This window comes from Rana temporaria, chromosome 9, assembly GCF_905171775.1.
Source record: "Rana temporaria chromosome 9, aRanTem1.1, whole genome shotgun sequence".
In the NCBI taxonomy this organism is placed as follows: Eukaryota; Metazoa; Chordata; class Amphibia; order Anura; family Ranidae; genus Rana; species Rana temporaria.
In genome coordinates this window covers 29,216,033-29,228,213 of record NC_053497.1, presented here as the reverse complement: position 1 = coordinate 29,228,213, position 12,181 = coordinate 29,216,033, and the positions used below count along the sequence as shown (strand labels likewise).

The following is a 12,181-nucleotide window of genomic DNA, read 5'->3' as shown; positions in this document are numbered from 1 at the left end:
CAACCCCCTCCGCTCCCCGCCCAATAAGGGTCTCAGAGCAGAACAGGGTCCCGCCATCCCCCAAACAGTGGGGGGCAACAGGCATCAGAATGTCAAGTAAACAGACAGACAAACATACAAAACAAAACAGTCTCTGCAGGTCCCCTTATTTATGCAGTAGTCCTATAGCTGGTCCGCTGCGTACATAAAGCAAAAATTATCTCTTCTAGTCTCCGGAATAATCAATCTCACCCAAGGTTGGCCTCTACTGTGACACATCCACTGATGAGGTTCTACCCCCAAGAATTCTATTATGGACCAGGCGTAGTAGAGCCAGTCCAGGGACGTCCAACCAGGGTTCCCATATATTCTCAAACTTTGTTGGACTACCTCGGTGTTTGTACGTGAGCTGTTCTCTAATAAGGGAGTCGTTAACAGATGTGATTCATTCAGTGAGTGTGGGGGCTGTTGTAGACAACTACTTTCTAGCTATTAGTTTCCTAGCCCGGAATAGCACTCCGAGGATGGCAACATAAACATGTGGGGTATATAGTTCTTCATCTAGCCAACCCAACAAACAAAGCTTAGGTTCCGTTGTGAGCTTAAGGTTCCATATGCTATTGATGGTGTTTACCACCGCTGCCCAATACCTTTGCAGCTTCGGACATCTCCACAGCATATGGACTAATGTGCCGCTGTTTTATGCAGTTTTTCTGGCGTGCGGTAAATGATAAATAAGTGGGTACTTGACAGGGACACCTTGAGTACATTGTCAAGTATTCTGTTCCATTCCTCGTCGGAAACATGGCCTGTGTCATCTCCCCAGCCGGCTCTACAATTCAGAGTCATTGCCCTAGAAACATGTCCAATAAGGGAGCTATATATAGAGGAAATCTGACCCTTCCTAGATGATGACATAATTATTGGGTAAGCACCGTAGGTCTAGTGGGCACCCAGGTGGAGGTTGCCGCCTGCGCCGAAATAGCGTGGCAAAGTTGTAAGTACTGAAAGAACGAGGTGTTAGGGAGGCCAAACTCCTCACACGGAGCTTGAAAGTCACGGAGTATCCCTTATGTTGATTTTCTGTATACCTGTTGCCATAGGCATCTATGTGATTCTTTAGAATGTTATCTATTTTCTCAGTGGAAAAGGTTGTTGGTAGCCATGTTTTTTATCTATATGAATGTGTTACCTTTTTAGTTAAAAATCTCATATTTTGGCATTCCTCACAGATGCACACTCCAGATATTGGCGGCCAGGGTACCACATCTGAAGTTGTACAGGCCATCTGCAGACAGATCATTGTCAAGAATGGCCGAGCAGTAACCATTTAAGGTAAGATCATCCAAATGGGTAGTAATGGTACGCAAGGCAAATTTGCACCTCACACAGGACAAAAAAAAAAAAAACGGATCAAATGCGCAGTACATCGCATCGCAGTAGTGGGAACCTAGGCAAGGGGGGTTTTGGTGCCACAAAAAAAAAAATCCCATTTATTTTTCTTGCCATTTATTAATACAAATAGGCAGTGTAAAATAAGGCTAAAAACATAACAATCCCAAAAGACTGGGTTCAGAGAAGGCATTGTCACAGCACTGAAAGAACACCCTCACTCAGGAAGTCCTACACTGGCAGAAGGATGGGTTGGCGTGCACAGGCTGACGGCGTCACAGACCAAAAGGTGACTGGTCTGCTGCAGAGGTCAAGATGTGGTTCTGGGAGCACTTCTGCCATTGCAACAAACCACATGGGCGGAGGTAGAAGTACATTTTAACCACTTCCTGCCCGAGGACGTCATATGACATCCTGGAATTTCAGTGGGGATATCTGAATGATGCCTACAGCTACAGGCATCATTCAGATATCACTATTTTCAGCCGGCGATTCTGTGCACAATAAGAACAATCATAGCGGCAGTTCCACCGCTTGATCGTTCTTATAGGTGACGGGAGGGGACCCCCCCCATCCACCGCCATCCATTGCTTCTCTGGGCTCTCCCATGCCATCGGAGAAACGATCGGATGAGAAGCATAGAGATGACTGGTGACCAGAAATGCTTTCCAGCCTGGAAGAGAGATGTGGGGTCTTATTGACCGCGCATCTCTCCATAAAGAGGACCTGTCACTATATTCCTATTACAAGGGATGTTTACATTCCTTGTAAAAGGAATAAAAGTGATCAAAAAAATTAAAAATAAAAAAATGATTTAAAAACGCCCCTGTCCCCGGTAGCTCGCACTCAGAAGTGAACACACACACACGCAAGTCCCGCCCACATATGTAAACGCCGTTCAAACCACACATGTGAGGTATCACTGGCTGCGTTGGAGCGCAAAAACAACAATTCTAGCACTAGACCTCCTCTGTAACTCTAACCTGGTAATCTGTAAAAAAAAAAAAAAAAAAAATAAGCGTCGCCTATGGAGATTTTTAAGTACTGAAGTTTGGCGCCATTCCATGTGTTGGGTATCGGTTTACTCGGCGTAACATCATCTTTCACATTATATAAAAACATTGGGCTAGCTTTACTGTTTTGTTGTTTTTTAATTCATGAAACCTTTTTTTTCCCAAAAAAAGGCGTTTAAAAAATTATTGCGCAAATACCGTGCGAGATAAAAAGTTGCAATGACCGCCATTTTATTCCCCTAGGGCAGGGATCCTCAAACTACGGCCCTCCAGCTGTTGCGGAACTACACATCCCATGAGGCATTGTAAACCTCTGACATTCACAGACATGACGAGGCATGATGGGAATTGTAGTTCCTGAACAACTAGGGGGGGCCGTAATTTGAAGATCCCTGCCCTAGGGTGTCTACTAAAAAAACATATATAGTGTTTGGGGGTTCCGAGTAATTTTCTAGCAAAAAAATGATGATTTTTGCATGTAGGAGAGAAGTGCCAGAATAGGCCCGGTATGGAAGTGGTTAAAGTGACCAGAATCTTACAGTAAAAGGATTATTGGGAATTGTAAATCATTTGTTACATTACTGGGAATATTGTAATTTTGTTAGAATGTGACTACACTGCAACATTAAAGAAGTGAAACAATACTAAAATGAATGTCTCTTTCTGCAGATGGCAAGACGCGTCCTCTGCAGCCAGCCAGATGTGCTTTGGAAGTTATGTTCTTTCCCATCATCATTGCTCCTCTGGATGCTTACATAGCTTTGATTTAAAATAAATTGTTCCATGTCTCTTCTTTTTTTTCTTACTAAGCCATGCAAAAAAGTATATATTAGATGTTCTCTATGGGGTAGGTGGTACTAAAGCATGCTTTTACAGATGCAGTGATGCTGCGTGATCTGTGGACAAATGAATATGAGCGCTGTTGTATTAGTAAGCTTGTATTTGTTTTGCCATCTTTGCAATAGCTGTAAATAAAGAGTTCCACCATCTTGCAATTTGTTTTTCCTAAGCTGTTAATAGAAAAAAATATATATTTAAAATATGCTTTTATATGCATAAGCCGTTAGACCTAAAAACCTTTGGTTATCCTATTTTTATAAAAAAACGAGAGGTGATCATCTCCATTTTCAATTGCTTATTGTATGCTTAATTCTGTGTTGCTATTTCTATTCCACTGCAACTCTTATCTGATGGGATTTACTGATTTGCATACCTAACTTTAGTCTAGGTGAATTATTTTATTTCCAAGATAACTGTCAGCTGTATTCACAACAGACCAGTTAGTACAGGATGCAGGGTCTTTCATTTTAAACCATGGATTATATGCAGTGATTGGACACTGCTAAATGATGGCTTACAATGACATTTTTTTTTCCCACTCCCAAATGACCTCAGTTTTTTATTTATTTTTTGTTGGTGTCCATAAAATAATGGACCTTTTCTGAGGGAAGCTTTTCACCTTCCCTATTGAGGTTTTCTCTCCAAGTGGATTCTTTTATGGAGATTCCTGGCTGCACCATAGCCGATGTGGCTCCTTCTTCAGTTTCCGGAACAGTTGACTCTTCAGCTGTGTCCTGGGAGACTTAAGATAAAGATGTGGGGATGTTTTTTTTTTTTGGCATGTGAAGCATAGTAACATGGAGCTGCCCAGTGAATGAAGTGATAAAGGGGTGCAAGCCTAAGGCATACCTCTCGACAGTCCCGGATTGGGCGGGACATTCCCGCATCTTCACCTTTTTGTCCCGCTGTGTAGGAAGCTTGTCTAGTTATTCTGCGTGGGGGCAACACAGCAGCAGTGTCATAGTTTCAGAAACAAAGAGGACCCAATAGTGGGTTGCGGAGAGAAGTGGAATGATCATGTCCTTGACCGAAGGTAAACTTCTGGAGCTACGAGCAGTGTACATTCCAGGAGCCCAGGATATCAAAGGAGACTGTCACGCCGAGTGTTTTGGTCCACCAGGAATAGGTCCTTCATCACAGGATCTTGCCCATATCACTCAAGTATCGAGCCTTTCTCAGCTGAACCTGTTTGCACCCACATCCATTCACAAGGTGCCTCTCTAAACTCACTCATTGTTGAAAGAAGTATACACTCTTGCTCACCTATAAAATATTCACCTAGCAGATGCCTTTCCTCTACTGTCTTGGGCCATGAAATTTCAGGGGAGACTGTTGGCAGAGAGTCTCACTGGGACAAAAGGTATGCCCACAGGCATTGGGTTTACCCTAGCTATGGAACGCAGTCTGGACCCAGAGCTTCAGCTACCAGTGTTTCCACAGCACCTATACCAGGAGGGAACCATTAGAGGAAGTGGCAGTGGTTAGATCCTGGTAAGGTTCTAGGAAAGGCATCAACACTCACTAGTTACTCCAAAGTCTGGAACAGGTTCACAGTCTTTGCAGATGAGTGGAATTTTGAGCCTCGCAACCAGAGGTTGCCTAGTTGCTATCTTTTCTTCACATAGGCCTGTATTTGAGGCTCAGGTTTAGTTTTCTAAGGGCTCAAAATTCAGCCTTTATCAGGGAAAATGGGCTTGTGAGCTGCCAGTGGAACTCTTCAGGTCGGTCCAGAAACTTTGGCTTGAGAAGGATTTAACGTTGCCCAATGGGATCTCATTTTAGTCCTGGATTTCCTTGCCTGCACATACAAAAAGCAGTCCTCAGTGAGACATTACGGAAGAGGCAGTTTCTCTCGATAACTTAATGGGATAGCGTATCATATCTGTAAGCACTTGGGGCTACAGAGTCCTACATTTTATTCCTTACAGACAAGTTAGGGCCCCTTGAGCATTTTTGTCCCTAAAGTGGCTTCAGTTTTCATCTTGCAAAGTGGCGCTTCTATTCTTTCCGGCAGAGACAGTACCCAGTCTACACAAGATGAATGCGCCATGTGTCTAAAATGCCTACCTTAAACCTGCTTTCTAGTTTCTATCCTCCAGAAGATTGTTTGTTGTTTCCCCCCTTTGAATTTGCCTGATGGGAATACGAACAGAACAGTAGCCTTGGACTTTCAAGATCATCCAGAAAACATGGCAACTTCTGGGAGTTGTAGAGGCAGCACATGAAAAATGTCTATGGAGATTATCTGCAAAGCAGAAGGCTGGTTGCCTCGGGCTTCAGCAGAATGACGGTTTAGACTTCCATGTCCATTATAATAGTTTGCTTATACATTATAGCTTTACCTGTTTAGCTCATTGGGTACCATATGTATGCTGCCATGTTGGCTTTAGGAAAAAAAAATTGTATCAAATACTGAAATTTTCCTTTCTTGACCCCAATCCATGGCAGCATATGGACCCTTCCTTTTGATCGTGTAATTTTTGGGAGAATGGGGCGGGTCTCACTTTACTTTTATAGATTTAAACTGGTCCTGTGGGTGTAGATAGGGGTGGAGCTATATCTATGTAAGCTGCCATAGATGGGTGTCGGGAAAGGAAAATTGAAAATTTTCCAGTTTTTGCTTCAGCATTAGAGGCTGGAAGACCATGTCAGCACAGGCAGTAATTAAATAATCCCAGCAGAGGAGATAGATGTTCAAGGAGGGAGAAGGCCGTGCTAAGGAATTCACCAGGTCAAAAGCACATTACAAGTAAATAATAGATGATTTATGGAAAGGTAAAACCCTGCAAGTAAAATATTCGATTTTTCTGTGCTACCTGAAATGTCTTAAATTAGTGACATGGCTTTGTTCCTTTTAGAGCATGGAGTGGTTTATTTTCCTATGGTGGGTCGTCTTAAAGTGGGTGTAAACCCTCACATATACCCAGTGAAGTGAACAGCCTCAGATGATACACAGAGATGAAACAAAACTTCCTATCTAAGATTTTCATCTGTATATATCCTTTAGAAAGTGCTCTTTGTGTTAGATGTTTCTCTTACTGGTTAAAACTGCAGAGAAGCCTGGGCATACAGCCAAAAAAGCTGATTGGAGGAAAGGCACACACCCCTCTCCTCATAGGCAAAGGAAGTTGCAGAGCTCTGCTCTTAGATGGCAAACTGTGTGTTAATCTAATTATAGCAACCTCCCCCGACACACACTTCTATCTCCCGTCTCAGAGAACTTGTAAGAAGTTATCAGGCTGATAACAGAGCAAGAGACAGCTACAGGACATAGGGCTTTGGAGAGAGATAAGAATACAGATATGTGCCCAGCTCAAATTTCATGAATTGGGTTTACATCCACTTTAAGGTGTTATGTTTAATTATAGCCAAGAGTTTACTACATAGATAAGCTATTGTGTATATTTTATACAGCAGGTATAGAAACTTGGCAAATGTCAATCTGTAGGAACAGATATTGCATAATTTATAAAAGTTTGAAATTTATTTTAAACTATGGGTTATACAGACATTTTTCTTTAAAGTCCATTTTGTTTTTCAGTAGCTTTGCACATTTGAATCACCTGTGAAAACCATCATTTTATGTCCTCAATTGCACAGAGCTTTAGAAAAAAAATATAATCAAATGTTGGATCGCCCCTTTAACCACTTGCTTACTGGGCACATAAACCCCCTTCGTTCCCAGGCGAAATCTCAGCGTCCGGCACTGCGTCGCTTTAACTGACAATTGCGCGGTCGTGCGACGTGGCTCCCAAACAAAATTGGCGTCCTTTTTCCCCCACAAATAGAGCTTTCTTTTGGTGGTATTTGATCACCTCTGCGGTTTTTATTTTTTGCGCTATAAACAAAAAAAGAGCAACAATTTAAAAAAAATATATATTTTTTTTACTTGTTGCTATAATAAATATCCCAATTTTTTTTTAAAAAACTATTTTTTTTCTCAGTTAAGGCCGATACGTATTTTTCGACGTATTTTTGTAAAAAAAAAAAAAAAATCACAATAAGCGACTGGTTTGCGCAAAAGTTATAGCGCCTACAAAATGGGGAACAGAATTATGATTTTTTTTATTATTTTTTTTTTTACTAGTAATGGCGGCGATCTGCGATTTTTATTGGGACTGGGATATTGCGGCGGACGTATCGGACACTTTTGACACAAATTTGGCGCCATTCACATTTATACGGCGATCAGTGATATAAAAATGCACTAATTACTGTATAAATGTGACTGGCAGTGAAGGGGTTAACACTAGGGGGTGAGGAAGGGGTTAACTGTGTAGCCTGGGTGTGTTCTAACTGTGTGGGGGGAGGGGGGTGACTGGGGGAGGTAACCGATGCTGTGTCTCTATGTACAAGAGACACGGATCGGTCTCCTCTCCTCTCACAGCACGTGGAGCTCTGTGTTTACACACAGAGCTCCACGTTCCTGCTGTCACCTACCGTGTCACCGACGATCGCGTGTACCCGGCGGACATCGCGGCCGCCAGGTACACGCATCGGGTCTTCGGCGATGCGTCGGGACAGTTTTTACCCGCCGCGCGCCACCCAGTGGCGCGCGCGGGTAATGCACATAAAGGCCGTTTTTAAACGGCCACTTGGCACTTGAGAGCCGCGCTGCGGACGTATTTCGTCTATAGCGCGGATCTCAAGTGGTTAAATTGATTCCCCTATACGATTTGTTACTCAGTCCCTTTAATCTATATATATAAAACTCAACGTGTCTGTGTATGTATGTGTGTATGTATGTTCCAGCATCACGTCCAAACGGCTAAAGATATTAACATGAAACTTGGCACACATGTTACTTATATGTCAGCAACAAACATAGGATAGGTGGTTTAACCCTTACCCACCCCCATTTGCCATGGTCTGGGTTTTTCTTTAAAGTCCCATTCAACTCTATGGGAAATACATGTTACTTCATAACTTCCAAACGGCTGTACATATTTCGATAACACTTGGTCACATGTTACTTATATGTCCACTTAAACTATAGGATAGTTAATTTATCCCTTAACTACCCCCATTTGTGAGGGTCGGGGTTTTTGTTTAAAGTCCCATGCAAATCAATGGGAAATGTATGTTCCCACATAACTTCTGTACGCCTGGAGATATTTCAATAATACCTGGTACACATATTACTTATATGCCAAATAAAAATATATGACAGTTAAATTAACCCTTACCTACACCCTTATATAAAAGATGGGTATATTTATATTACTATGATTTTCCTCCCCAAAAGGTTAAGATAGGAAGACCGAGCAACGCCGGGTATTCAGCTAGTAAGAAAATAAAATGTGACACTGTTGCAACAGGGCTACCAAAATATTTGCTTATAATCATCCAACTGTATGTCTGGAAGTTGTCTGTCTCTGCAAAATCATGTCTCTATCTTTATAATTTCCAAAATTAAGGTTTTGAGGGCAGGGGTCTGGCTGGGACTCTGTGTGCCCACTCTAACAAAAAAAACAGGAGTGAAATGTTCTGCTTCTAAAGTGGATGTGAGCCATTTCTCTATGAATTTGTGTATTTTCTTCTACCCGTTCAGGAAGACCTACTATCCTAACATTATTCTGTCAGAGACGATTCTCCAAGTCCTTCAAATGAGAGTCATGTATAGAAAATTGATGTGTGGTCTTTTTATTAGAACTCGTATCTGTTTGTAAAGAATCTTTAAGTGTACTTCTGTTGACATTCTCTCTTTAAAGATATGCATATCTTGTCTAATTAAAGTTAAGTTTTCCCTCAAGATTGCGAGAAAGAATATTCACAGAGCTATTGCAAGGCTATTATCCTTCATTATATCTGCCAGCGAAGTTACATGCTCCACATTTGAATTATTTGAGGATTTAAGAGGATGTAGGTCATTCTCTGAAGCAGCATTACTCACTGTGTCATCCAGTTGATCCCATAGGGCTGCCTCTCCCGCCATTCCCTGGTTTGTAGCTGGTCCAACAGAAGCTCCCTCTATGGCAAATCCTTGCATTAAGCTAGAAACTGGTCAGAGGTTCACCTTTCGCTATAGTAGGTGTATGGGCAAATTTCTCAAGCCAAACGGTGATGTCTTGAGGCTTGTCCTTCACGGAGCTCTGAGGTTTTTACTACTCTGTGGAGGACACTCAGTAATGAAGTGATCAGCAGCCCCTGTGTCTTTCTTATTCCTCCATGTCAACCTGGCAGGCTTGCTCTGGTCCTCTCTTTACCCCTGTTCCCTCTTCCTATGGACGCCCCAAACACGGATGGTGATGTTATAGTAGGGAGGGAAAACGGGGAAAGAGTAATTGAACCAACTGGGTAGTAAATTAACTGGAGCCGGGAAGGAGGCCAGGAGCGAGGTGGCAGGTGTAGCCGAGAGCAAGCCAGGGACAGGCCGTCGGAAGGAAGAACGGAGGACAGCAAGCCGACAGACGGAACCAAAACTTACGTGGCTATGGCAGGCTAAGTGTACCATTGACGTCCGGTTACAGGATAGAGAAGATCAGCAGAGGAGCTCTATCCTGCACGGCTTCTCAAATCGCACATCCTCTCTCACTGCTGTGCCACGTCCCTGCTTTACTACTTACATCAGGTGTGCCCATCATTAGATTTCAGTTGTGAACCACCACAGTGCATCTGTATATTGGTAGAACAGTATACTTGATGAATCAGTCGCTGTAGACAGGAGCTTGAAAAAGAAGCGTGCTGCAGGGGGCAGGAACTCGTCTGAGAAACTTGCTGAAGGGGGTGGGGTGCACAAGTGACATCATTGGTTGCTACTACGCCAGTGGTCCTTGCAGCCAATGACAGTAATGCAGAGGGGATCTAGAACTGCAGACTGGTGGGCTGACGATCTGCTCCTAACTGTCCGCCATTTAATGAAGGTATGTGGACTTGAACATAGGGGCCCCAAACACTATCTACTAGGCTGGCCCACCAGTAGCTGTTTTCAAATGGATGTGCACCCTCCCATACCTTGGAATCATCCTTGCCCCATCTTACATTCTGTGTTTAAAGCTACCTCCCTTTATCAAGTCCCTAAACAGTTACTAAAGTCCTAGGATAAAAACACATTGTGGAATGCCGTTAAAATTTCCTTTTTTTTCTAACCTATTGTACCAATGTTGGAGTCCAATCCCTTCCCATCTGGTCACACATACTCTGCTACTTGCAAATGTCAGTACTGAAATTTATCTAGGGATCCACTAGACCCAGATATAAAATAAATGTATTACACGAGATTAGGACTCGGTGTTCCCAATATCTCCTACTATTATACACCTGCCCAAATCCCCCCACCATCCACTTTTACTTTATGGACTTTGATAGATGTGGTCCATATTGACCCTGTCCCCTCTCCCCTGGATTAACCCATTAACTACGCTGCAAGCCCCTTGACCCAATCCTAGCCCACACTTTAGAGCTGGGACTATTAAATATTTGGCATGCTTGAAATCTCCCCACCTTTCACTCTAACAGATTTTTAATAGTCCCCCTGTTCCGGAAACCCCCAGAGCTACATCGACGGTGGTACATGTGAGGCTGCACTATGATAAATTCTCTATTAGATACACATGGAGTTTGCACCTTTCCACAGCTTAAAGACTCCCACTACATTCCCAACGCTGAACTATTCTATTAGCTTCAAATCTGTCACCCAGTGGACTCATTGCTTAAAATTTTGGATTAGTCCCCAACCATTTGAATCAAAATGTAAATCTTGCCCAACAACTCAAGGACTAGTCTCTATACTCTTGAATGACTCCTACAATCGATCTCCATTATACTGCCCACAGTGGGAACTGGATTTTAACACCACTTTCTCCTCCTGAGGACTTGCATAAAATATGCTGGTTTCTTTTTCAAACGCTTACGCAATGTGCTCACCTTGGAAAATTCTCATAAAGTATGGTCACAATGCTATTATACTCCTGCCAGAATAGCCAAGCGTTTACCTTCTTACCCATTCACATTCCTTTAGGGGTGCTTGGATCTGGAAGACACAAAGCACATTTGACATGTCCCAAAGTCAAACAATTATGGATTTGGGTATACACCATGGTCAATACAGTCCTTTAAGTCAACTTTCATAAAGATCCACGGGAAGCCCCCGTAAAGAAGCCCATTCGCATTATTCTGTGCCAGGGGCGCATACTTATATCCCATATCTTCATAACAACAAAGGAAACAATTGCCCAGGTGTGGAAAGTTCTCATGCTTAACTCTTCTGAGCTCAAGGGTCGTAAAAAGGGCAAACAATGAGAAACAGCTATCCCCACCAACACACATGATACGTTTCTGAAAATTTGGCAACTATTGTTTGAGTACTATTCATCTGCCTAGCTAACTACATGCTCATTGCACTTGCAAAATAGACTGCCCAAAACTAGCCCCCTCAATACGTTGGGGTATTTTCTCCTTACCCCTCCTCCCACCGACTCCACTCTCAACCCATCCCACCCTTCTTCTGTTTTCTTTTCATCCTTCTTCTACACTTATTCTCTATCTAAATAGCCCTCCCCAGCATTATGTGCAGAAGGGAGCTCTGAATTATCTTTGCCCATCTCTTTCTTAACAGTACTGCTTTTATAGCCTCATTCTCCACTTCTGAAGACACCATTGATCTAGATTAATAGAGCCCACTGGCTTAGACTTCTGTGACAATGTCTCATGGAGCTGATCCCAATAACAAACCCTGCAAAAATCTATGCCCAGAGATTACCATTACCTGTTCTATGCATAGGTGTGTGCTGCATGTGCTTAAGCACACCCGAATCATGCTGTGTGTACCTCCCAACTGCCCTAGACTGGGTGGAATTGTTCTGAGATTTTCATTAAATCCCAGTGTCCCTCCAATCCAGGCTGAATTCCAGAGTCCTGTGCTGGAACACCAATCATAGTCAATCATAGCCCACCCCCTACCCCCATGCCCTCTCATCGGCATAAACAAACAGTGTTTCCTCTGTAGCTCCCTGTAA

The 12,181-nt window shown here is 42.9% G+C and overlaps 1 protein-coding gene across 3 annotated transcripts in view; it reads left to right on the top strand.

Annotated features, from left to right (window-relative positions):
• IDH3G (isocitrate dehydrogenase (NAD(+)) 3 non-catalytic subunit gamma) overlaps positions 1 to 3,371 on the top strand; it is a 48,186-nt gene extending 44,815 nt beyond the window's left edge. Inside the window, exons 13-14 of one of the 3 annotated variants that reach the window (XM_040323030.1) lie at positions 1,212 to 1,311; positions 3,052 to 3,371. In XM_040323030.1, coding sequence (XP_040178964.1) covers positions 1,212 to 1,311; positions 3,052 to 3,053 — 102 coding nt within the window. In that variant the 3' untranslated portion in view covers positions 3,054 to 3,371. Of the gene's footprint in view, positions 1 to 1,211; positions 1,315 to 3,051 lie in introns of those variants that run through there. The other 2 variants (XM_040323029.1, XM_040323031.1) reach the window with 2 other exon arrangements.
• The last annotated feature ends 8,810 nt before the right edge of the window (positions 3,372 to 12,181 follow it).